General features: G+C 45.2%; 1 protein-coding gene across 1 annotated transcript in view; it reads left to right on the plus strand.

Moving 5' to 3' along the window:
- cep89 (centrosomal protein 89) overlaps positions 1–27406 on the plus strand; it is a 103212-nt gene that overhangs the window by 18852 nt on the left and 56954 nt on the right. The window contains exons 6-15 of the mRNA XM_056278765.1: positions 584–615; positions 1333–1393; positions 3962–4039; positions 6881–7036; positions 7648–7790; positions 14980–15030; positions 17853–17936; positions 20569–20672; positions 21136–21251; positions 22703–22862. Of these exons, the coding sequence (XP_056134740.1) occupies positions 584–615; positions 1333–1393; positions 3962–4039; positions 6881–7036; positions 7648–7790; positions 14980–15030; positions 17853–17936; positions 20569–20672; positions 21136–21251; positions 22703–22862 (985 nt within the window). The remainder of the gene's footprint in view (positions 1–583; positions 616–1332; positions 1394–3961; positions 4040–6880; positions 7037–7647; positions 7791–14979; positions 15031–17852; positions 17937–20568; positions 20673–21135; positions 21252–22702; positions 22863–27406) is intronic.

Here is a 27406-nt window from a genome sequence, read left to right on the forward strand (position 1 = left end):
TTCTGAACTTTTAGATGCAAAGCAAGTCATTGATCTGGGGGAAAAAAAACTCACTCTGTCATTCTCCCCACTCAACACATGCTCATTGATTAGCTAGAGTAGTCCATCTGTGGGGGGACAAAGCAACAAAAAACTGATAGCAGCGTTATGAGCTGTTTAGTGAGGCTGCAGAGGCTTTTAAATGACAATAAAGAAATTACTGAAAACATCTAACAATTTGAAGTCTAACATAATGGACAACAACTCAGTGTTTAGTCCCCAGTGAGTCCCCGTCAGATGGAGCCGTGACTCCTCATGATAACTCCTGGATTTTATCTTTCTGCCAAACTCATTCTCCTTTAAGGAACATTAGCAATCTAAAAATAACCAAAACCTCTCACTGTGAACCTACATTGCATTGCACTCATGTCCTTCTAATGACTGGTTTTAATTGGGCTTAATGGCTGGTTTTAATGAGGTGTAGTGTCTGGTTTTAATGGTGTGTGATGACTGGCTTTAATGGGGTGCGATGACTGGCCTTAATGGGGTGTGATGACTGGTTTTACTAGGATGTAATGACTGGTTTTAATGGTGTGTCTTTCAGAGAGTGAAGAGAGAGTGCAGACACCTCAGAAGGTAGGACACTGTTTCAAAGAATTCCTCTCCTTCATCAGCCTCCTGCTTAGCCCTCCATATTGTGTGGGCTTCTTTCTTTGTCTCTTTCCTCCCTCCCTTCCTTTTTTCCTTTCCTTCCTCCCTTTGTTCCTTCCTTCCTTCCCTTTCTCTGTTCCTTTCTTTCCTCCCTTCTTTTCTTTTTTTTTTCTCTTTCTTTTTCTTGCATTCTTTCTTTCTTTCTCTTTTTCCTTCCTACCTCCCTTCTGTCCTTCCTTTCTTTTTCCCCTCTTTACTTTCCTCCCTTTCCTTCCCTCCTTTCTTCCCTTTCTCTGTTCCTTCCTTTCCACCTCCTTTTCTTTATTTCCTCCTCTCCTTCTTTTCTTTCTTTTTCTTTCTTTTGTTACCTACCTCCCTTCTGTCCTTCCTTTTTTCCCGTTCTTTACTTTCCTTCCTTTCCCCCTTTCCTCCCTCCCTTCCTTTTTTCTTTCTTTCTTCCCCCCCCCCCCATCTTTCCTTTCCTGCCTTCCCCATTCTTACTGTCTTTGTTTCTGTTCTTTTTCTTTCTTTCTTTCCAAACGAACAAATTAACGAATGAAAGAACGTCCAGAACAGTGACATCACCAGACTAATATCTTTTGTTTCATGTGCCACTGTGGTCAGCCTGTCTGTGTCTTTCTGTCTGTCTGTGTGTCTGATGCTGTGTGTGTAAGTCTGACTGTCTCTCTTTTTCTCTCCTAGCCAACTCCTTCCCTTCAGAAGCGCAGGTTGTCATCTGGTAGAGGAAGCATGGCTTCTCCAGGTACTACTCTCTCTCACTGGTCAACTCACATCTCCCCTCTACTTCCAATTGTACTGTATGGGGGGGGGGGGAAGTCTGAAGTCACTGTTAGACAAGACAGCTTCAAACAGCAAGATGTCCATAATGCCTGGCTCAAACGACACCAATTCAGACCGATTTTGACCCGATTGCATCGCTGTTGACCATCATTCAGTGTCGGGCCCGAATATGAATGTCGAGAACAACAAATGCTCTTGTAGTGTGGCATAATCCAAGACCAGCGTCTGACGGCCCCCGACTTGACAAGTCTAGCATGTCAGAATTGTTGTGCATTTTCCGTCTCGTTTGACACCCTTGACCAACGCTCAAAGACGTGTTCCTGACGCTGACCAATAGGATAACAGAATGCTCTCTGGCACGCATAGGTGAACCAAGATGGCGAAGAGAAAGGCTGTGGCTGTGAGATCCGAGAGATGGAACAGCGAAACTGATGAAAAGTTCATTGAGCTGTGGAGACAAAACCCCTTTTCTTTGTTTTCTTTTTCTTTTCCGAGCACGAGACCGCTAGCATCACACATAGTGCTTCTTCCATGATTGATACTTCTTGACCCGCCTCCCCGACAACCTATGAACTCGTGTACGGTCGTGATGACAGCAGATGATGTGATGACGGCAACATACGATGATGGGTTGGGATCGTACTTGTAGTGTGGCCAGTCTGGTGGCCAAGACAGGACACACATTTGTAGCAGTAGTCTGACATGGTGCCATCATGAAAGACAGAAAATATCATGTAGTCTGATCTGGGCATAACGGCTTGACCAGGTGAGCTGTCTTAAGAAAAATGAGACAGTCCTGTAGGTCTTCACATCGCCAGCTTTCAACTGTATTTTGCCATGATTCTCCAAAGCAGCTTTGGAGAATCATGGCATCATCACCATCGTACGACAACTACACGATGGCATGCTAGCCAGAGTCCAAGACAACGGAGTTGCATCTGAGCCGTTCCCTGTCTCTAACAGAGTAAAGCAAGGCTGTGTCCTTGCCCCAACCCTGTCCAGCCTTATGTTCTCAGCCATGCTGTCAGATGCCTTTAGAGAGGGGGACGCTGGCATTGTTGTCAATTATGGTTTTGATGGCTCTCTCTTCAACCCTCAGCGGCTTAAAGCAAAAACCTTAGTTAAAACAGCAACCATCAACGATCTTATGTTTGCCGATGACTGCGCCCTCAATGCTACATCCGAAGCCAACATGCAACAAAGTATCAATAAGTTCTCAGAGGCTTGCAACAACTTCGGTGTCACCATCAACATAAAAAAGACTGAAGTACTTCATCAGCCAGCTCCTGGCAAGCCATACAATGTACCCAACATCACCATAAATGGGCATCGATTAAATGCAGCTGACAAATTCCACTTACCTGGGCAGCTCTCTCTCCAGATATGTTACCACTGATGAAGAGATGACCGCACAACTTGCTAAAGCAAGTACTGCTTTTGGCAGACTCCACAAGAATGTGCGGAACAGGAGAAGCATCACCCAGGAGACAGAAATGAAAGTGTATTGGGCCATAGTTCTCACCACACTGCTTTATGGCTGCGAAACATGGACAGTTTACAAACGCCATGCAAAAACACTAAACCACTTTCATACCACATGCCTCAGAAAACTTCTTTGCATAAAGTGGTATGACAAGATCCCTGACACAGAGGTCCTCACTCACTCAAGACCGCTGAGTATACACACCATCCTCATGCAATCACAGCTTCATTGGGTGGGCCACGTAGTTTACATGGCAGACCACCGACTCCCAAAGAAACTGTTATATGGTGAACTCAAGCAAGGCAAATGCTCCCATGGAAAACAAGCGTTTCAAAGACACCTTGAAGGCTTCGTTAAAGGCCTTCACCATCAACTACGATACATGGGAACAGAAAGCTTTGAACAGAGGAGAGTGGCGTGCAGCTGTCTGAAATGGTGCAAACACATATGAGGCTTCCAGGATTGCTGCAGCAGAGAGCCGCAGGCAGGCCAGGAAAGACCGTGCCAGCAACCCTCCAGCTACTCCCACTATCCTATGCCCACACTGCCAAACAACATTCAGGGCGCAGATTGGATTAACCAGCCATCTTCGCACCCACAGAATTCGGCCCCTACAGGATGAGTAGATGGTCCTCGTCGCTGCGACAGACGAACAACAAAAACATGTTTTAACACTGGCTGGATTCACTGAACCTAGTGTGTCTGTGACAGCAAAAATGCACTGCTCCAACCCACATGACCCCCAGTTGTCTTTTACTTTTGCTATTCATCAAACCAGTTACCTTTACAGTGATTTCAGATGTCTAGACAAGATGGAATGCATGCAGATGGATGCTTTACTGCACTCATCTTTCCCCTTGTAGAAGCAGCTTCGTGCATTTTAGGAGTGGTGTCAGACAGCAGTATCAGACACCTCATATTCTGATCATCCTGACAGAACAGTGTTTACTGTGACATGGCTTTAGTATTATAGCTGACCATGACTATGTGTTGATGGGGTGTCTGCCTTTGCCGTAAAATTATGCTTTGATATTTCTTCCCTGTCAGATGTTACCAAGGCAACTAACAGTCCGTCTCCTAGAGCTTCCCGCAGTTTGACAAAGAAGAAGAAAGAAACCGAGTCTGGTCAGTACAGCTCCTCATTCAACCTGCTATCAGTCCATGTCTACACTTCTCATTTTCTCATATATATTATGTATGTGTGTGTCTGTATGTATACATTCTGTCAACTTATTAAAGGGAAATTTTACCCAGTTTCAACTTTTTTTCCACCTCTTAATAGTAGTGGTGAAATCTCTAAAGTATACACAAAATTAGCCAGTGTTGTCAGAATGGCTGTAGCCCGCTATAGCAAACTGGCTTACTTCCATGCATGAAACCCTCGAGCAGTGCATACTACTGCATGTAGATAAAGTAGAACAGCTCTCTTACCAAGACAATGTCAATTTCTCTGTCAAAATGAATTGCACCCAAGTGGTTAGACCACCAGCACTTACTGAATGTGCAGATTATTAATGGTGAAATTTCCCTTTAAGGTACATTTAATTGAACCAATCAATTAAAAAGATAGAATGATTAGCATCTCCTTTCTTTATTAGATAAAATCCTTTTACATTTTCTTCAAAGATGGACTGAAATGGGTGTCCAGGTAGCATAGCGGTCTATTCTGTTGCCTACCAACACGGGGCTCGCTGATTCGAATCCCTTGTTACCTCCGGCTTAGTCGGGCGTCCCTACAGACACAATTGGCCGTGTCTGCGGATGGGAAGCCGGATGTGGGTATGTGTCCTGGTCGCGGCACTAGCGCCTCCTCTGGTCGATCAGGGTGCCTGTTCAGGGGGGAGGGGGAACTGGGGGGAATAGCGTGATCCTCCCATGCACTACGTCCCCCTAGCGAAACTACTCACGGTCAGGTGAAAAGAAGCAGCTGGTGACTCCACATGCATCGGAGGAGGCATGTGGTAGTCTGCAGCCCTCCCTGGATCGGCAGAGGGGGTGGAGCAGCGACCGGGACGGCTCAGAAGAGTAGGGTAATCTGCTGGATACAATTGGGGAGAAAAAGGGGGAAAATTCCAAAAAAGAAAAAGATGGACTGAAAGTTCTGCATGCCAGAAACTCTTCCAGATACGTTTTGTAGGCTTTACTCTGTAGGGAGTTCTGGTACACAAACTAGCGAAAGGCTTCACTGAAAGACCTTACCATGATGTCAGTAAGTTAAATGCGGAGTTGTGGAAGTGGAATTCATGGAAGACTGTTCCACTGTCCATGCAGACGTTACACGTCTCCAAATTTTTATTAAATCAAAGCAGACTTTAGAGGCATTATCACCAAATTCATGAAATGTACCAGAATTCATCCTAGTACAAAGATATGTCAACAACTAGCACTGCCACAGTACAGACTGACACATATTGCATAGAGACAACAATACCTCTAACAGATTAACTTGGTACCACAGTACATACTAGGCGCTTTCGGACCAGAGGGACTTTTTCATAGTTCTAAGCACTGTTTCATGAACTACCCCCTCTTTATTGTGTCCACACTGCAGGAAATGGGAACGATTGTAGTTCTTAGAATGCCATTTTGAGGGACGTTTTTAGCTCCTACTTAAGGGTAGGTACCCTCCCAGCACAAGAGGAACCTTGAGGGACAAGTTTATGGTAGTTGGTCGAACGTATGAACCAATACAGCATCGGCAACCACCATTTTTAAAACCCGTGTAAAACGCTAGCCGTGTACACAACAGCTCTTAACGTTACCTTTAAAAACTGAACAAAACACAGACAAATCGACCGACAGTGAAGTCCAGGCTTTATTGAGTCTATATACAACCATAGTCGCACGTCCCCTTTCCAACTCCGTTATTAACATCAAACCCACGACACACAACAAACACACAGCTCCGATCATGGCGTCCTCCATCTTGTAGTTGTTGTTGTTGTATCACACGCAGAATCAGATAAACTTTTGTATTCATACACATTTGACATTGGTATACTAACCGTGCAGAAATTATGTTGGTATGCTAACCGTGAAGAAATGATGTTGGTATACCAGTCATGCAGAAGTGCCGTTGGTATACTAACCCTGCAGAAATGACATTGGTATACTAACCCTGCAGAAATGACGTTGGTGTACTAACCGTGCAGAAATGGCGATGGTATACTAACCATGCAGAAGTGACGTTGGTACACTAACCATGCAGAAATGACATTGGTGTACTAACCCAGCAGAAATGATGTTGGTGTACTAACCGTGCAGAAATGACATTGGTGTTCTAACCCAGCAGAAATGACGTTGGTATACTAACGGTGCAGAAATGATGTTGGTATACTAACCGTGCAGAAATGATGTTGGTACACTAACCATGCAGCAATAACATTGGTGTACTAACCATGCAGACATGACATTGGTGTGGTAACCCAGCAGAAATTATGTTGGTGTACTAACCGTGCAGAAATGACATTGGTGTACTAACCCTGCAGAAATTACGTTGGTGTACTAACCGTGCAGAAATGATGTTGGTATACCAACCATGCAGAAATGACGTTGGTATACTAACCATGCAGAAATGACGTTGGTGTACTAACCGCCGGCTTATGTTGCTTCAGCTTTCCTTGCAGTGCGAATGCAAACAGAATAAAGCCCATGAAGGTTCGTAGTTCTCGGAGAACCTCCCCAGTGGGTAGTTCCTCTCAAAAAAGTCCCCGGAACTGTTTTATCCTAAAGCGCCTACTGATAGACATCGTACACTGACGACAGCAACAGACAGACATAGTACCACAGTATATATTGACACACACATGGTACAGAGAGTTGACATACAGACATTTGAACAGCATTCATTTATCTTATTGATCATTTTATGATTTTTTTTGTCTGTGTGTGTGTTGTGTTTTGTTTTGTTTTTCTGTGTGTGTGTGGTTGTAACCCTTCCCCGTGCCATGCCCACCACATCTGCAGAGGCCAGCGAGGCCTTCAGGGAGGTGCTGGAGGTGCAGAGGGAGATGGTGCGCTCACTGACAGAGCAGAATACAAGTCTGGCAAATGAGCGCAGACTCCTGCAAGAGAAACTTCATCACCTGGAGCGTGATTGCTCACCAGGGAGAGCCCCCACAGGTGGAGTGGAGAAAGCGCAGGGAGGGAGGGACAGATAGAGCATGCAGAGTGTTTTTCTTCTGTGAGAAAGAGAATTCAGGAGGAGAGGGGAGTGAGAAGGGGCCCAGGTCTTAAGCTGCTCAGCTGGTGGAGGAGTAGTGTTCAGGACAGCTGAGCTCCTTTGTTCCTTCTCCTGGTTTAGATATGAAGCAAATAAACCACAACTGACCTATTGGGTAACATCTCCCTGCAAATAAAACCATTTACACCAGGCATTTTCATCAGCCAATGTGCCGAGGGTGATAATGTCAGTCTGAAGGAGTTTATCAGCATAGATTACTTAAACAAACCTCAGATGGAGATTTGAGTTGTGTTCTGGCTGCAGGTTCACTAAGATTTTTTTTTAAAACCACTTACATCATGTCTGTACTCTCTCATGGATGAATAGTAGAGCCTAAACTCAGGAAGAAAATGTGTGATATTATGTTGAAGGCTCCTTTCTCATAATGTTTGTAATGCAATGTAGATTAATCACTTCTAGATACTATCTGGATACAGAATGTATGAAGTACCAGGTGTCAATATAAGTTTAGAGCCAATTCAGAGCTGAAGTTTGTGTCTGCATCCTGAAGGTGTCCTCACGGAGCTGCAGACTCTGAGACAGCAGGCCCAGGAGCTGGTTGATGAGAATGACACGCTGAAGATGACTGTCCATCGTCTCAATGTGGAGCTGAGCCGTTACCAAACCCGCTTCAGACCACTTTCCAAACAGGAGGTAGCTGTCATCTCTGTCCCATTCCAGTCTGCTCTAATCAGGGTTGAGCAAGGGTTACACATGTTCACACATACCTGCTTGTGTTGTAAATAGGTCGATATGTGTTGAGTGGCGTTTCTCCTTGTTTATATTAAATTTTACACTGGTGTTACCATCCTTTACTACTTTTGATAAGTAGTATTACCACCTTTTACCATAAGAGGGGGTTGTAGCCCCTCCTGATTGAGCTTTGCAAATCCTCCATCATGATGGATAATTACTCTCAATTTGGAAACATTTATGCTAGTGCGAGATCAGAAGTAATGTTTTATTTGATATCAGCCAGCATCCTGATGTGGTGGTACAGGCTGTCATGTAAAGTCATGATCAAAAAATAAATAATGATCCAAATGATTGATGTTTGATTCAAAGATCTGGACCCATTGCCTGGGTCCGGACCTTCGATTCTGTCCGCTACACCAAATTGGCTTGATTCTTTTGGCTTGACATTGTAGCACAAAACAGTGGTTTCTCAGTTGAAAATGAGCGTCGCAGGGGGCTATCAATTGGCCAATCAGCACCACTGGTGGGACTAACGCCGTTGTTAAGCTGTTGTCAAACATTAGACGGCATGACTTCTCAATATTGCCCGACACCATAGTTTGTTTTTACTTCCCTCCACTCTTAAAACCCGGGTAAAACCATGGCTACACATCAGTGTCGACTTAATGACATTAGATTCAGGCAGATATGTTGGTCTGTAGTGATTGTTTAGGGAAAATCGAATCCCCCTCCCCCATGGAAATTAGTTAAAGTGGAGGCAGTCTCAGACTAAAGATGGAAATGGAGTGTAACGACTTGACAATTCTGTCTGTTAGGCAATGATGAACACTGCCATTCTTTATTTTATTTTTTTTTGTAAGGATCCTGGCCTATTGAACAAACATGTTAATAAATTTCAAAAAGACATTTTTATCTGAATGTAAGTCAGTATTACCTGTTGGTAATATGTCCAGTTGGTAAAGAGCTCTATGTCTGGCTCCAGCCTGGAAAGAGAGCTTTAAATTTGGCTTTGTACCACCTTCACAAAATCTCTCCTTCTAATTGTCTCTGTCAGTCTTACTCCCATGAATCTTATTTATTACCCCCTCTGTTTCTCTTTATCATTTTTCTCTCCCTGTCTCCTAATGACTTGGAGGATCTTAATAGCAGACAGCAGGATGTGATTACTGTCCACTGTGTGAGGGATTCTGGCTGTCTGCCCTTCTTTCTAATGCATTTCTCTGCCCTACACTCTGGGAGAGGGGGTCGTTCAGGGCTACTAGAATTGGTCAAGGGTCTACTACTACTACTACAGCTATGTCATTACACCTTGTCAGTTTCCAGCTGATGGTTTGTCTGTTGCCCTGCTAGCTTTTAACTTTTTAACTTTCACTTTAACTTTTAACTTTAATAACTTATAATTTAACAACCCCTTGGTGGATTTTATTCAATCATTGGCTCCTGCACTGACTTGATTGCACTGAAGCCTCCGATTCTGTGGCGCTGGGGCTGTGTGTGGCTTGTTTTTAGCCAGTGGCTAACCTAGCCAAACAATTATGCCAACTTTGCCCTGTGAGAACTTTGTGCTACTAAAGAAAGCAAATAGAAAGATTGCTGACCTTGAAGAGGATGTTCGACGGCTTTCATAAGAAGGACTCCCTCTTGACTGGCTTCATGGACATGGGTTCTGGGCAGTCTAAATGGGTTGCCACTCAGTGCAACCAACCAGGACATAGTTCTGTGGGACCTCCTCCACTTCTCCATGGCTTTCCTCCTGCTCGACACCTAACCACCAGCGATCACAAGAGAGGCTCAGACGAGGCTGCTATCCCACCTCAACTAGGCCTCTCCAACTGCTACACGACCCAGTCTGATGACACTCCGGTCCACCCAGCTGATGTTCCTGTGGCTCCAACGCATCTTTATGGGAGCCCTTCTGAAAAAATGGTGCCTGCCGGCACTCCAGCTACCCCACTGGTGGCTAGCGGTGTTGAGGTGGCTTGCCATCCTACTGTGAAGCCAAAACAACAGCCCTCATCACGGGTAATGACCTCCTCTTCCTGTCACCAGATCCTGAAAGAGGCTGTGATTAGACGCTCTGTCTTCTGTGCCCCGAGCCGGCAGAGAAATCCATTCTCAGTGCTGATGTTGCTGCCTCGTCACAACACTTATTTGCTCAGACACCACATCCCCAGCCAGCAATTTCAACACACAGTGTGGATCGTACACCCACAGCGGACATCTTCTCGTCCGCTTTCCCCCCCAGACACATTAATACTAGTTGGGGATTCCATAATCAGAAACATCCGTTCTCTCAACACAGTCACTCACTGTTTCCCTGGAGTTACAGTCCCTGATATCCTGAATAAACTCCAGTGGTTGATCCACTCAGTCCCGTCCTCCACCAATTGAGTGATCGTCCATGTGGGGACAAATGATGCAGCCTGTCAGAATTAACCAAAAAGGATTTCAGTATTTTAAGTACTTGCGAAACTTTTTTTTGTTTTTTGTCTTGGGTCCTATTCTGAAACTGGCCCGTGCAGCGGGACGTTTCAGCAGAATCCTCAGCTTGCCCACATGGCTCATCTCTGCCTACAGGAGATGAGCCATGACCCTCCCCGCCTCAAGGCTCAGTTCTTGGTCCCCATCTCTTTTCTGTAGACATGCTGTCCCTTGGCCAGGTCATTCAAAATCACGATGTGTTTTACCATTTTTATGCAGATGACACTCAGTTATACATGCCACTAAAACCCACAGATCCTAGCGCCCTAGCAAATCTCACAAATTGCCTCTGAAATTAAGTCCTGGATGTCAAAACATTTTCTCAAATTTAATGACGATAAGTCTGAGGTCATTCTGTTCAGTCCCCCAATTTCCATTAGCCCTTTTGGTACTAATCTTGGTGGTCTGTCAGGTAGTCTTAAGCAGGCTGCTAGGAATCATGGGGTAATATTCAATGCTAACCTCGGGTTTGATAATCAAATCAAACATTTTGTTCAGTCATGCTTTCTCCACCTTAAGCTAATCTCCAAAATTAGGTCATTTTTATCAATTGCCAATCTGCAAAAAGTTGTACATGCTTTTATCTATTCTTGGCTTGACTCTTGTGAAGCACTTTTCTCTGGTATCTTCCTCTGCTGTCTACAGTTGGTAGAAAACACCACTGCTCGGCTCATTACTGGGACAAAGAGGCATGACCATATCACTCCAGTGCGTGCCATCCTACACTGGGTTCCTGTTATATTTCGAATTGTTTTTAAACTTTTATTCTTCACATTTAAGGCTTTAAATGGTCTTGCTCCCATATAAGTCACAGAAGGTTGAATCAGTTCAACTGGACACAACGTTTATTAGACTGAATCTCAGGTGGTTCCTGTACAGGGGTGGACAGTAACTAAGTACATTTACTTGCGTACTGTACTTAAGTAAATTTTTCGAGTATCTGTACTTTACTTGAGTATTAATTTTTTTGGAAACTTATGACTTTTACTCCACTACATTTGAAAGACAAATATTGTACTTTTGACTCCACTACATTTCTATGAAAGTTCCTGTTACCCTGCGCTCACACCGGCAGCAACTTTTATCGCTGTATGTCACCAAGTCGCTGTCGCTTGCTGCAGCCAGCTTGTGGGCATTGCTAACATAGTTTTGAGGAAGTAAGCTAAGAATGTACTGACAGGAGATGCATTAATTTTCCAAAAAAATGTATCACAGCGATATAAGAGGAACACATCTGCCCAGATTGGTTGTCACTCGACTCAGTCGCTGCTCATTTGCATAAAATTGAACTTTGCTTAACTTTTCTAAGTCGGCAAGCTGGGCAATCGTTTATTGAAGTTACAGTGCATTGGCTGGATCCCAGCAGTTTTGAGAGGCATTCTGTTGGTCTTGCATGCGAGCAGTTGAAGGGCCCTCATACATTTGATGCCTTGGCATGTACGATGAATGACATACACTCAGCATATGAAATCCATGAGAAATTAGAACAACAAATGATAATGGCTCAAACTTCATTAAAGCATTTTATGTGCTGGGAGAAGATGAAAATAACAATGTTACTGCTGAAGAGGTAACTGAGGAAGAAGCAACTGAAGATGATGGGCCTGATAATGAGGAGATGGAAGTGGAATTCATCAGTGTTGAAGCCATTATGGCTGAAGATGATGGCCTTCCGTACCAACTGCCGAAGCATCATCGGTGCGCTTGCTATTTGCTAAATTTGGTTTCTACGGTGGATGCCAATAATGCAAACAGGACAGAGGCTTACAAGAAGCTGTCAAGGTCAGCCTTCTCCAAGTCTCAGGCTCTCTGGAATAAGACTGCAAGATCCACTACTGCTGCAGAGGTGGGTGAAGAGCATTGCAAACTTCAGCTGGTAGAGCCTAACGCCACAAGGTGGAACTCCTTTTATTTGGCTATGGAGCGTATTGTGAGAACCCTCTAAGGTCAAGGAGAGGGGGCTGTGAGAGCTGTCTGTGCTGCACTCAGTGTTACCGAGTCAGTAGTGAATGTTTGTTTGGCTGTGTGTTCTCTTTCTGTTTCATTGCCCACAGTAATATTATACTCACCTCTATGCTGAACCTGTAGAGAGATTTCCAATGAACCATAGTACTTATCTTTTTGAAGTCCTGTGATTGAGAAAAATAGTAATGGTTAGATTTATTACACTAATCACTTACCTTGCTAGTTCTAGTTCTGAACCTTTCCGCATGATTTGTCCAAAGGACAAGGAATAATTACATAACATCCTGTGTCATCTGAAATGACTGGTCTGTTAGATTACATATGCCTGAATACATAGTGGTTCTATAGAGAAGATTTGGGAAAAAAAAGAGTTTTTGCTTTGTTTTCTTTTGTTTGTGTTAGGTACAACTCAAGTAATGGTGTTGTGTACTTTATCCACCTCTGTACCTGTAGTCTGCCATCTCACACACTGTGCGCTCATACTTACATACAAGTTTAAGGCAATCCTCACCAAAATGAGTCAAAATGTGTTTATGCATGCTCAGTAATCCAGGTAAGAAAATCACGGAAAGTTGAATCAGTTCAACTAGACATTCATTTTTCTTACCTGGATAGAAATCTTGATTTTATGAGCCACATATTGTATCTGGCAAAGGTTTTAGGCCAGATGCCCCCCCCCGAGACAACCCTTCCCATTTATCCGGACTTGGGACCGGCACTAAGAATGCACTCCTTGTGCTTCCTCAGTGGGGTATTTTCTTACCGTTTCAAGGTTACCTTTGAGGGTAAGTCAGTTTGCCCTGGTACTCTAAATATTTGAGACTTGCAGCCCATTTTCAACAACCATGTTGTGTTTTTACATAAACTGCTGATTGCTTTCTTTGATTTTACTTGAGATTGGATTTTTTTGGTGCCAATCCCCCAGGTTACTGGAGCCCCCGAAGCGACATCCATGGGACTGTGATTGGAACTGTAATGTAAAGTGATGGACCTGTAGCAGTGAGATTGATCTGTTTTACTGTTTCTGATCGAGGCAGTGAGATGTTCACAGCAGGACAGACATTAATTCACTGGCCTTTGTCTCAGGGTCAACCCCCCCTCCCACAACACAGTGACTAACATGGCTTCTACAAATCTTTGTGCTTTAAGCACTTGCAGTGGAACAAGTTTGAAAACCTGGCCATAGTCACATGTCCTGGTCTATATACTGTCCCCGATGTTTGGCCTAATAGGACATTGTTAAAAAACATTACTCTGAGGATGAGGAAGGAATCAATGAACAGGTCTGTAGGGATTTCCTGTTTGACTGTCTCCGTGTATTTGTGCGATGGACATTGATAATTATTTAATGTTTCCAAGTTACTCACTGATGATCATTCAGCTTTCCCCTTTGAGTTCTGATGCTGCAACCCCTCAGGGATTTCTGGTCTGTATGTCTGTCTCTATCTATTCTGCTTCAGTGTGGGAAGATGGCTGCGCAAATTTGCATTTGCAGCATCCTCACCCAGTGCCGGTGTCGGAAGATGGTGGCATGAATTCATATTTGTAGTGGCCTCACCCAGTACCGTCCGTGAGGTGTCTTGGGCCACGTCTGTGTCTACGTTTTGTCTTCGTTTGATGGCTGGGAGAGCTGGCGCTGGATCGGCTGGGGGAGCGGGGCAGGCTAAGCTAACTGCTAGCCCATGCAGACCAGCAGTTCCGATAACACCAAGGGCGGTCTGGTGGCGGCCTCGCCCGGCGTTGACTGTGGTGTTTTTGACGTCATCGTGAGGAGTGCGAGGAGGTGTGTCGAGGGTGTCTGGCTGGGAGAGCTGGCGCTGGATCGGCGGGAAGGGCTCGGTCTGCTTCGTCCGGTGGGCCCGGGGACCACAGCCCCTGCCTGGAGCTGCGCCCAAGAAGGAAACGCCAAGGGCGGTGTGACAGGACGCGGAAGCGGGCCAGGCTAAGCTAACTGCTAGCCCATGCAGACCGGCGGTTCCGACAGTCATCCTGGCTGGCGTTCGTTCCCTTGGACTGATGTTTTTGTTTAGTTTTGATATATGTTAGTTTGGGTATGTGTGTTCTTATAGTTTTTGGATGTGTTTTTGTCTTTTGTGTTGTACTGCTGTGGGCTGGGGGAAACGACATTTCATTTCATTTCATGTTCGCAAAGTTCGCATGAAGTGAAATGACAAAGTGTTCCTGATTCCTGATTTGACAGGTATGTTTATGCCTGCCTGCGCCCCTGATCAAGGCGATGACAAAAGAACTGGAGTTGGTCCCCGGGCGCCACACTATGGCTGCCCCATGCTCCTGCACAGCTGCCCACTGTTTCTAGTGTGCATAGAGGATGGATTAAATGCAGAGAATGAATTTCATTGTATGTATGTACAGTGACAATAAAGTATCTTCCATCTGTCTGTCCTCCTCTGCTCCTGTTTTCTGTTCTGCTCTCCCTGTATAATCCACCTGCTGTTTATCACTCCGGGCAACACGGCACTGACCTGATCATGCTACCTGTCTGTCTCTTGCTGTCTGTCCGTTTGACCCCCTGCATGCCATGTTGTCATCTGGGTCTAAATAAACCTCAACATGAACCTGACTGAGTGAATGTGTTAGTAACACTATAATCTCTCTCTCTCTCTCTCTCTCTCTCTCTCTCTCTCTCTCTCTCTCTCTCTCTCTCTCTCTCTCTCTCTCTCTCTCTCTCTCTTCTCTCTAGAGCTCCAGAATCAAAGGTTTACCATTGAAAGGATCTGCTCCTCCCTGGCTGGTCAGTAATATATATTTAACTCAACGGGTGTTTTATTTGTCGCTCTCCAAACAGCCTGTATCTCCACTCTGTTTCTCTTTCCAACCTAAAGCCTTAAAGCAGCCTCTCTGCCATCCCTGTACTTCCTTTATAACACTGATTCTACTGTTGACCTTCACATTTTAAGCGTAGAAACACACTCGGGTAAATGTTGCTGGTAACTACTTTGTCACCTTTCGTGGGAAGGTCCTGTTCAGTCCAAACGAAATCCCTGGCTAGTAGAATTTCAAAGACACTGGTAGACTTACGGTGTGTTCAAAGCTACTTTGACAAAGCATGAGACAAGAAAAGTAAATGGAAAGATGAGGTACGACATACTAAGTCCCTGTTTCATGAAATGAGCGATATAGTTGCTCGCTTCAGTTGAAAAATGTTATCAGGCAAAGATTTCGTTTGTGGTGAACCAATCAGCATAGCTACTAAAAACTTCCTGCTGCCCCATGTCAGTTTCATCCGTAAAGAAACTGAAGATTGATTCATTTTTGCCATGTGCTCCTTCCCTGACCTGTACAATCCAACATACTTCCTTACCATATGTTCACTTTGGGCCGCAGTGGTTAGCGCGGTCGCCTCACAGCAAGAAGGTCCTGGGTTCGAACCTCGGGGTAGTCCAACCTTGGGGGTCGTCCGGGTTTGTCCTCTGTGTGGAGTTTGCATGTTCTCCCCATGTCTACGTGGATTTCCTCTGGGGGCTCCGGTTTCCTCCTGCAGTCCAAAGACATGTAGGTCAGGTGAATCAGCCGTACTAAATTGTCCCTAGGTGTGAATGTGTGTGTGTGTGTGTGTGTGTGTGTGTGTGTGTGTGTGTGTGTGTGTGTGTGTGTGTGTGTGTGTGTGGGCCCTGTGATAGACTGGCGGTCTGTCCAGGGTGTCTCACCGCCTGCCGCCCAATGACTGCTGGGATAGGCTCCAGCATCCCCGCGACCCTGAGAGCAGGATAAGCGGTTTGGATGATGGATGGATGGATGTTCACTTTGAAAATGTTGACTTGCCGTTGTTTTGCCAGATTGTTAGATAACGTTTTGCCCTAGCATACATTTACCGGAAAAGATGATAGTGTACCAACATTAGCACAATAATGCTAGTTCACTAGCACTGGTCAAATAAACTTCCTGATGATGTAAGCAACCTGTACCTTTGCACTGTTTCATGCTATTCTCAGCTATTCTCAATCACGTAAATGAGAGTTAAGCCAAATGTGGCATCATGTTCATTGTGAAAATATATACTTAGCACAAAAGGTAAGGAAATTTGTGTTTGGTAGATTATGTCTTTGTTGTAACAATGCTTCTTGGCAATAAATCTTGTACCGTTGGAAAGCCTGTTTATTTCTCTTTTAAATGGCGCCACATTTGTAAGGAACATGCATTTGTGGGATGAGCAGCAGAGCTGAGTATGTGGGTTGCGCCCATGAAACATTTGCCAAATCTTCTCTGCCAATGCCAAACAGCTTATTTTGCTGCTGCTATTGACTCTCGTTTTGAGCTTCTGGTACCCCAGGTGCTGACAATCAGGTGCCTGATATAAGATTTATTGCCCAGAAGCATTGTTACAACAAAGACATAATCTACCAAACACACATCTCCTTACTTTTTGTGCTAAGTTTAGTTAAACGAAGGTCCATGCACACCAAGTCTGACATGAAAATGAAAAGAAAAAAAAATCAAGTCAGATACAACATAATTGATTTGCTGCTGTTGTATTTTGTCTTTTCATGCCACTAGTCAGTGGAGTTTCCATGTCCATCAGCAGGGAAAATGATCTCTGGGTTTTAATTATGGACAATAAAGACAGAAACTATCGGGTACACCCGTTTTTCTATCTCATCCAAGAACTGCAGCTCTGCCACCATTGCTTCAGGATTTGCCCAGATCTTCTTCTCAGTCAGAGATCCCCCCCCTTTAGCTCGGTGTCTAGATAGTCCTGATGTTTTTGTCAAAAGGGACAGGATGTTGAGTAATAATGAAGATGATCAGTGTCTTCCTCGTTTCGCTTGTTCTCTTCAGCTTTGGATTGGGTCACATTATTGACAGTCACGCGTATCATTTACCAAGTAGTTGTTCTCGCTCTGCAAGGTTTTGCAACAAACAAGAAAACTCCAGGCATCCAGGTAGCGTAGTGGTCTGTTCCACTGCCTATCAGCACAGGGATCAGCAGTTCGAATCCCTGTGTTACCTCCGGCTTGCTCGGACGTCCCTACGGACACAATTGGCCGTGTCTGCGGATGGGAAGCTGGATGTGGGTATGTGTCCTGGTCGCTGCACTAGCGCCTCCTCTGGTCAGTTGGGGCGCTTGTTCTGGGGGGGGGGGGTTAGCGTGATCCTCCCATGTGCTACGTCCCCCTGGTGAAACTCCTCACTGTCAGGTGAAAAGAAGTGGCTGGCGACTCCACATGTATGGCAGGAGGCATGTGGTAGTCTGCAGCCCTCCCTGGATCGGCAGAGGGGGTGGAGCAGTGACCGGGACGGCTCGGAAGAGTGGGGTAATTGGCTGGATACAATTGGGGGGGACAAGACAACTCCGAATTATTTTTTTTTCCTCACATAAAATTAGTATCTTACCATGTGCAAGTAGCATTAGAGACATGAAGGTTTGTTTTTGTGTCAGTATTTTCCGTGGAAGTTTGGACTTCGTGTGCAAGGGCCTTAAAGAGGGTGTGGTGTTTGTGAAGGCATGGCTAGTTGAGGATGTGTGTCTTATTGATGAGGAGGTGGGACAACTCAATGGGAGGGCGTGGCTTATTGTTTGAGAGCTGTGGCTGATTGGGAAAACTGTTTCTGCAGGTGGACATGAAAAATCTGTCGCCCCTCCTCGTGGCCTACGAGGACACAATCCGCAACCAAGATGCTCTGCTGCAAGATGCTCAGGTCAGTTTGTGTGTGTGCACTACAGCATGGGACCAGTTAGGTTGTGTGAGAGTGGGCAGGTGGATGGATGGGTGGGTGTGTGTCTGCGTGACTGCCGTTGTATGTCTGTGTGTGTGTGTCTGTGAGGCTGTTGACACCTGGCGTTAACATGCATCTTGGGTGATCCGATCACAAGTTGACAGCTCCAAGTACAGATGTGGATGCAGACAGTGTGTCTTGAGATCTGATTGATCGGGCCACATTCGGTGGTGGCCTGGGACGCATTTGTCCACATCGTGTTTGAGGGTAATAGCGCCCTTTGCAAAAAATATGGCTGTCTAAGCTACTTACCTGGATGAATGTAGTGTCAAATTTGGATGGACTCTCATCCTCTAGTCTAGTGCCTTCACTGAACGTGCCTTTTCGTGCGTGTTGTAATCTTTTTGAGTTGTAGAAAATTTAATAGATTATTGATGAGAAAAATATCCTGCGTGATTCTGCCGAGTGCAGCTGAACTGTCAGAGGTGATGGACCAAATGCAAACTGAACTGCAGGTGGGCTATGAAGCAGCTGTTTAGTGAGTGAAAACACAGGTTGTCTACCTGGCGCTTGTTTCACTAAAGCCTCCTCTGGGTTTACTTTTTTTTTTTTTTTTTGAACTCGACATACATTTCTGACACACATCAGACCCACAACTGTGGAAGAGCCCCCAACCTGCTCGCACATTCAAGATCAATTTCAGGTTCAAGCTCATTTATCCACCGCAGCGCAGAGCCTGACCCTCTCGAACCCGCTGGAGTAATTAAATAACCTGAGCCTTACCTCCGGCTTGGTCGGGCATCCCTACAGACACAATTGGCCGTGTCTGCGGGTGGGAAGCTGGATGTGGGTATGTGTCCTGGTCACTGCACTAGCGCCTCCTCTGGTGGGTCAGGGCACCTCTTCGGGGGGAGGGGGAACAGCATGGTCCTCCCATGCGCTACATCTCCCTGGCGAAACTCCTCACTGTCAGGTGAAAGAAGCGGCTTGCGACTCCACATGTATCGGAGGAGACGTGGTAGTCTGCAGCCCTCCCTGGATCGGTGGGGGGGGGGGGGGAGCAGCAACCGGGACGGGTCAGAAGAGTGGGATAATTGGCCAGATACAATTGGGAAGAAAAAGGGGGGAATAAATAAATAAATAAATAGCCTGAGCCTGAACCGGCATGATTGGGTCGAGCCTGACAAGTTTGAGACTTATGTCATTACAGAATTACAGTTCAGACATTTACATTTTCTTACATAATGAGTTTTAAGAATGAGTTTCAACTTCTGCTGTGTATCATGAGCACAAAAGTAATGAAGGCAAACAGACTCTGATGCTCCTAATTCACTTTTTAAAAATGTCCTCATCACATTATCTCTTAACACGTGTATCAAAACGAAAAACGAAAGAAAATCACTGTCCAGGAGAACGAACGCCAGCCAGGATGACTTTCAGAACCGCCGGTCCGCATGGGCTAGCAGTTAGCTTAGCCTGACCTGCTTCTGCGTCCTGTCAGACCGCCCTCGGTGTTTCCTCCGAAGGCGCAGTGCCAGTCAGGGCCGTGGTCCCTGGGCCCACCGGACACAGTAGACCAGGCTCCCTCAGCCGATCCAACGCCAGCTCTCCCAGCCAGACACCTTCGACACACCTCCCCCGCACTCCACTCCCTTTTCTCCCTGCTCCCTTTGGCCCTGTGTTTCCCCCAGGACCCAGCTTCACTGCGGTAGATAAGGGACAGGTTGTCCGTTTGACACACCTGAGGCTGATCACTAATCAGCCCCCCTATCGCGTCTGCTCTCCCACGAGCGACGCTCCCTCTCTCCGCTTGCAGTGAAGCTAAACCACACCCCCTACCACAGTCACGTGCGTGTTTATTTGCATATAGAGCGGGGAAGTGAGATGCGATCACAAGTGGTCACTGGAGACACACATGACGACACATTCTAACGCCAGGTCACCCAAGATGCACGTTAATACCGGGTCTAAACTGGGCCTGTGTCTGCATGTCCTCACGTGTGTCTGAATCTGCATGCATGTGTGCGTGTATGATGGGGTGGTGTATTGTGATTCTAAAAGGTCACAGGTTCGACATCTGAAAAATCCACCGTAGGTGGGTTGAACTGAACCTGGACCAGTCCAGTCCTGCCACATCTATTATTAGAAAGCAACAAGTGTCTCTCTTGTCTCCCACAATCTGTCACTTGTGGTTTTATCTGTACTTGGATGCAGATTTACCTAGACAACTCCGACGGGGCAGCTATTTTCTACCAGCAGGTTAGATAGTCAAACATCAGTGTGTTATAATCTCATGCTTTTTAATTTGATTTGTTTTTCCAGATAGTAAGCTAGCATAGGTCTATCATGTTTGGTTTTAGGTCACTGTCCAATCAACCACTGATTCTTTGCAGGGAATCTTTGCCTTATAGATTCCTTATAGTGTCTCACATCTGTATTCTGAGTAGGAATACTGCCAAGACTCACAGACAAGCACGCTAATGATTCATTTGTGTGTGTGTGTGTGGGTGTGTGTGAGTGAGTGATTTATTTGTGTGTATGGATCCCCGTGTGTTGTTTGTGTGTGCGCGTGTATGCGTTTATTTGTGGGTGTGTCTCCTCTTGCTTGCTGTAGGAGGAGCTGAGGAGACTTGGTGCTTCTGCGGAGGAAGTGGTCAGAGAAAACCAAGCCATGCATGAAGAGAGAAGCAAAACTGAAACAGTCTCCCTGCAGGACTGGTGAGACCCACTGCACTATTTGACTGTTAAAAATTAAGTTCAAGGGCGTCCGGGTAGCATGGCGGTCTATTCTGTTGCCTACACATGTGGTAGTCTGCAGCCCTCCCCGGATCAGCAGAGGGGGTGGAGCAGCGACCGGGACGGCTCGGAAGAGTGGGGTAATTGGCCAAGTACAATTGGGAAGAAATATAGGGGGGGGGGGAATCCAAAAAACAAAGAAGATCAAATCCATCCTTTATTCTGTTGTGTCTGAACCAGAGACAGTTCCTCTTGTATCTGGTCACTGAAGTTTATGAAAACCATAGACAGACTACAGATCAATCTACAGACCAAACTACAGATCAAACTATGGACAATATGACCTTATTTTCATTAATATAGAAACCAGGAGTTGGTTCTCAAAGGGGTCTCTAAAATAAGACCTCCAATAAAACTGTGTGTGTGTGTGTGTGTGTGTGTCCAGGAAACAGCTGCAGGAGCAGGCTGACCTGGTGTTGCAGGAGAACCAGATTCTGATGGATCAGTTGGAGCAACAGGAGGCCAAAGCCCAGAGCAACCAGAATCGGCACTACGAAGAAGGTACTTGAGCCACACAGACATGTGCCTTCACCCAGCCAACAGGAATTCCTTCAGGAATGAAAGCTACTGGGTTGTGATCAGCCAACAGAAATGCATTCCGTGTGGGATTTTGTGTTAAAAGAGGTTAGATTTTGATCGACTGCCAGCTGGGTGTCTTTCGATTAAAGCAGGAGGACAAATCTGGTAAGAGATATTTCTCCTTAGGTTTCAGGTTGCATAGACTTAAATTCATAGATGCAAAATTGACCCAAAATGAATTTTACACAATGGAGAGTCTTTTTTTCAACACAAGTATCAAGTACATAGTACAAATATATTCACATAATTCGATTTATAAAAACTGCTCTGCTTCTTTTTGATAAAAACTGTATAAAAAAAGTAGATGAGAACAGGTCATTTTAAAGATCCAGTACAATTATTATTATGTTTCGCGATTTCATTGTAGTTCTTTTCGGGGTTCACCCCCCCCCCTTTCTCTCCAATTATATTTGGCCAATTACCCTATTTCCAAGCTGCTCCACCCCCTCTGCCAATCCGGGGAGGTCTGCAGACTCCCACATGCCTCCTCCGATACATGTGGAGTCGCCAGCCACTTCTTTTCACCTGACAGTGAGGAGTTTCACCAGGGGGACGTAGCGTTGGGAGGATCACGCTATTCGAATTGATTCAAACAGTCGATCACCATGTTGCTAGGCAACGGAATAGACCACCATGCCACCTGGACGCCCAGATTGATTTTTTTTTTAAGATAAAGATTACGTTATAACAATATAACGATTAATATGACTATGATACTGATTGACATTGTCCAGCTAATTTTTAAGTGAAATCTGCTGTTACTTACATCACTGTTGATGACCTACCTGTTGATCAGTTACATTAAATACAGTCAACCAAACACGCGCTCTTGGCTATGATAGGATTACTATTTAATGCTGCTACTTACCAATTTCATTCTAAGTATCAGCTGGATGAGTAAATGATGTAACATAAAATGAAATAGAGAAGGCGCTTACATCAAAGTTGTTTATTCACTTGAGAGGGAGAAAACGTCATTACTGTGGTAGTGTTGAAAAGTTCACCACCCTACACCTGAAGTACTGACAGCAAAGCTAAATGTATTTTAAGAAAACATTTAAAAGTATCCTCTTTAAGTTTCAGCCTTGACCGTGGAAGCACCAGCAGCTTCACGTCAGAGCTAAGGGAGTCGGAAGGGAAGTGGAGGCAGAAAAGATGGAAAATATAAGAAGGTGTCAATCTGTTTCAAAGCCTTACATGTAAACAGAAGAATGTAACGTAACGTAATGTGTAATATAATGTAAACCAGTGGAGAATACCATTACAGGGGATTTATGCTCATGCTTTCTAAGTCTGACTAACACCTGTGTACAAACAGTTGGTCTTAACTCAGACTCCTCTCACACTCTCCTGCTCCTCTCTCCCTCCTGTAGTGTCCAAGTTGGCCAAACAGTTGATGTTGTTGGAGCAAGAGAAACAGGATCTTCAGGAGGAGTTGGAAGAGAGGCGCATGGAGGTGAAGGTCTTGAGGAACCGACAGGAGAACACCGTGACATGGGAGGAGCACTGCAGCATTGCTGGAAAACTCCAACGGTACTCCCGAAAAATTTACCAGAAACTAAAGTTGTCATCACTGTAAATTACTGCTTCTTCTTTGTAGGGACACACACACACACACACACACACACACACACACACACATCATCATCATCATCAGCAGTCACTCGAATCAAGTATGACTGTCCTCTCCGTTGGGTTGTCTACTTGTGGGTCTTCAGATGACTGTAGAGGCTGTTTTCTGGACTTGTACCCAAGGGTGGTTTTGCAGGTGTTGAGGATGGTGGATTTGAGCAGGCTCCAGTGCCTCTAGTGTCATCAGGATATTCCTGTTGGAGGGTTTCCCCAAGGGAGGCCTGAAGTCGCTGCTGGGTGACAGTTTCATTCAGGCTTTCAAGGTTCAGTCTTGGCTGGATCTGCTTCTTTTGAACCCTCCTCTTCCTCTTGGAGTGGATGAGGGGATGATCTGTCCAGCAGTCACCTGCATCGACCATGGCTCTCGTGATGTTCACATCACAGTGGTCCCTGGTTCATATAATGACATAGTTTGGAGCGGGGGTGTCTCCAAGATGCCTTGAATTTGTTTTTCTGGGGAAACCGTGTTACGGAGCATATTTGCTAAGAAGCAGAACTCTATTGGAGTTCATGTTCCCGATGCCTCCCTTTCCTATCCAGAGGTGTTGATCCTGGCCGAACCTGGCATTGAAGACTCCTAGGAGAATAATGTTATCCTCCTTGGGGATTCTTGACAGTGTCTAGCCTAAGCAGGCATAGAAGGTATTTTTTACTTTCTCTTCAGAGTCTAAAGTAAGGGCATGGGCACTCACAACTGTTGCCATCTGTTTGTTGGCAAGCACCAGACGGATGGTCATGAGACACTCACTGATCCTCACAGGAAGTTCAGATAGGTAGCTAATAATCTGGTTCCTGATGGCAAATCCAACGCCATGGCTCTTGGGCTCATCAGCAGTTTTTCCTTTCCAGAAGAAAGTGTAGCCACCCTTCTTCCTCAGTTGTCCTTCGTCTGCCCGTCGAGTTTCAGAAAGAGCAGCTATGTCAATCCGGCATCTCTTCAGTTCTCTAGTGATGATTGCAATTCTCCTCTCTGGTCTGCCACTGGTTGCACCATCCATCAGTGTGCACACATTCCAGGCTCCAAAGTTCATGTTTCTGACCGCATGTGGTGATCCCTCTTGAAGTGGTAATCCAGTCAGGAGGTTTGAGGCAGGCTATTTTTAAGGCACCTTTTCTAGCCCCTTCCCCAGGTGGGATGATCAGAGTAGCTCCTAAAGAGGGCTGCTCAGTCGTGGGTGCAGCTACCAAAGGGCTCTTTCTACCTCGTTCCAAGAGCCCAGCGACTGAATCTAGCACCCACCGCCTAATGTGCTGGCTCATGACTAGGAGCTTCCAGATCTCACAATCCTGCCCCCCCATTGCCACTTGCCGGTTGTCATAGAACTTAATCCAGGATTTTAGGGTGGATTCCCTTTATGGAGGACGCCTGTGCGTGACTTTGTTTAACGTGGGGAGACTGGTGCACAGACAGACACCACACGGTCCTTGACAGATCTGGGTCAGGATCCAGTGGTATGGAGTCCAGGACGACTGGGGGCCCATTTCTGCTGCAGCCTTCATCTGTCTTCCCAGCCATTGTGATGCTTCCCAAAAGTTAGCCATCATCCTCTGCCTGTTCCACCATTGCGGTCTTGGTTGGATTGCTCTTTGTTAGGGATCTCCACCTTACCACCATGGGTCATCCTACCAGGAGCATATCTCCAGACGGCATTGCTGTCGGGATCTCAGGACCACACAGGCTTTTCCACCTTGACAAGGTGACAATCCATGACAATCCATCCATATTAGTAACTGTATCCAATAGAGTCTAGCTGCAGACCTCTGGCACCAGACCCCTCTCTTGAACTGTATCATGGCTGTTTTTGTGCCTACCTGTCGCTAATGTACTTTTGTGGTGTTTCGTTATTTGGTGTTGGTTTCACATAGTCACAGTATCTTTGTCTGCGCTACACAAAATCTAACATCAACTGGCTCTATACACTCAGGGTTCACATATACACTGTGATTGGTCAGTTCACAAGGAGTGACATTTGTTAAATACAGTACCTTTCCGAAAAATACAGACACTTGGGGGGGCGCCACCCTGAAAAATAGATGGCAGGTAAGGCATCTTCCAGAGACAGATTGGATGCAGATCTTGCTTAAAGAAAAAGACCTCAGAGCTCAGAGAAAAGTAAGGAGTGGATACTTTTTAGTGTGCATTTTTATTTTGCATGATTCCAGAGGGAAGAGAACCCCCAACATTAACAGTATAGGTGCCTTGCTATTGCGCCTGGGTTTCACAGGACTAAAGAACATCGGAGACCCCATCTGAAAAAATCAGATTCCACAATAGGTGTTTTCACAGATTAGTCCTTCCTCTTTGGTTGAAGGTGTGCTAATCAGTGAAATCAACTATTGTAGAGTTGGGTTGGAATGAAAAACCTGCTTAGACATGGCTGTCCATGGCACGATGTTCCCTAAGCCTGCTCTAAAGTGTAAATGTAAAACTGATGTCTGGTTTTGGGTTTTTGTTTGTTTTGTTTTTTTGATCCCCCCGCTGCTCCACCCCCCTTCTGCTGATCCGGAGAGGGCCACAGACTACCACATGCCTCCTCCGATACATGTGGAGTCGCTAGCTGCTTCTTTTCACCTGACAAGTGAGAGGAGTTTTGCCAGGGGGACGTAGCGCGTGGAAAGATCAAACCATTCCCCCCAGTTCCCCCCTCCCCCCCGCACAGTGACCAGGACACATACCCACATCCGGCTTCCCACCCGCAGCCATGGCAAATTGTGTCTGTAGCGACGCCCGACCAAGCCAGAGGTAACACGAGGATTCAATCCGGCGATCCCTGTGTTGATAGGCAAACTGATGTCTGTTTCAAGTCAAACTGACATCACCCTCAGGACTCATGAGGAACTGGAGTGACTGGTAGACAGCTCTGCAGTGCAATGATGTGCAAGGAAAAGCCAGTGGAGTGATGAAAGTTTAATTATTCCAGTAGCAAAGGAGGAGTTATGCCAGGAACCTGCTGCCAGATTGTTCTCCTGTGAGCCCTCTGCAGTGACTCACCTCCATACTCCTGTGAGACGGATAAAGTGCTCCATGGTTTGACACCAACCCCTGTACTTTCTCAATAAAAACAAGTAACTAGAAATTAAATCATGTTAAAAATAAAAATAATAAGAATCTATAAAAGCTAGAAAGAAAGGCTTAAACTTGATAAATGAAATCACTAAATCCTGTAGGATGACCTACCCAGTGGTTCGTCTTAGTGAAGCCTTTGAAATAATGCATCAGTTGTGTTTGTTGTATCTCAGAAGTGCTTACATCAGAGGGTACGTTTGCCTATGTTCACTGTACATATATGACCACCATTAGGTGATCTAAGTGTCCTTTGGGAAGGAATGTAGACTTTTAGTCAGTGCTCGGCAGGCAAAAACACTACACCTCTCCGAGACATTGATTTTTGATGTGACAGTCCAGTTTTCAAGTGATTTCTCCAGGTCCAGTCAGAGAAGTCGACCAGACGTCTAAATGTCCAGTACTCTTTATCCAAAACCAGCAGTGCATATGCTGCTCAGTTGAAGCAAATACTTGATTTAAAGTTCTGTTTCTTTTCACACAAGCATGGAGCAAATGATTATTATAGTTATTGTTTAGTGCATGGATTACCCTCCATGATTTCTCCAATTACAGATGGTAATCGGAAAAAAAAAACAAAAAAAACAATCACATTGCAAATATGCTATAGCTGTCATTCCCAGAAACTGGGTCTCGACCCACAGGTGGGTCGCAGGAGATTTTATTGGGTCGCTAAATAAATTTGCCGAATTTCTTCCAGTCATTTATTTAAGATTCATTTGCAGTACACGTTTGAGCCACGCGAGAGAGCTCTGTGGTATTGCTACCACACTCACGGTTTCCGCCAGAAATAGACTGAAAGCTGCACGTATCGGGTGCAACGGACTCTTTACTCTTGTGCACCAGACTGGAACACAGTGCTAAAAAGTAAGCAGGCCTATCTATCACATTAGCAAGGTGTAAATAAATTTAATATGCACAACTGGATATTTGAAGTAGGCCGAAAGGATAATATTCAGTATAAGTAAATAGCACACGACGGGCCTAATGAGATTTGATGTGGAATAGTCCTGACGTGTTAACGAATTGATTGTTGACTGTTTGATAAAAATGGCTGCACTTAAACACAAGCCTGAGTCTAATATGAAAGGATAGCATACATTGTTTGTTTTACTGATGAGAGGGGAAAAAAACGAGGGTTTGCTCTGCCTAAATGCACTTATTTTTCTCTTTTTTTGGTCTTTTGTACTTTCTCGTTTGTATTTATGTTCCTTAAAGAAACTCAATAAAAACTCAATTAATAAAAAAAATTAAAGGTGGACCCTCCATCTCAAATCACCTCTGACATATTCAAACACATGTATAACGTGTATATATGCACACACACACACACACACACAACAATAGTAGTAGTAGTTTTAGTAGTAGTAGCAGCAGCCTC

Source organism: Lampris incognitus, chromosome 4 (assembly GCF_029633865.1).
Source record: "Lampris incognitus isolate fLamInc1 chromosome 4, fLamInc1.hap2, whole genome shotgun sequence".
In the NCBI taxonomy this organism is placed as follows: domain Eukaryota; kingdom Metazoa; phylum Chordata; class Actinopteri; order Lampriformes; family Lampridae; genus Lampris; species Lampris incognitus.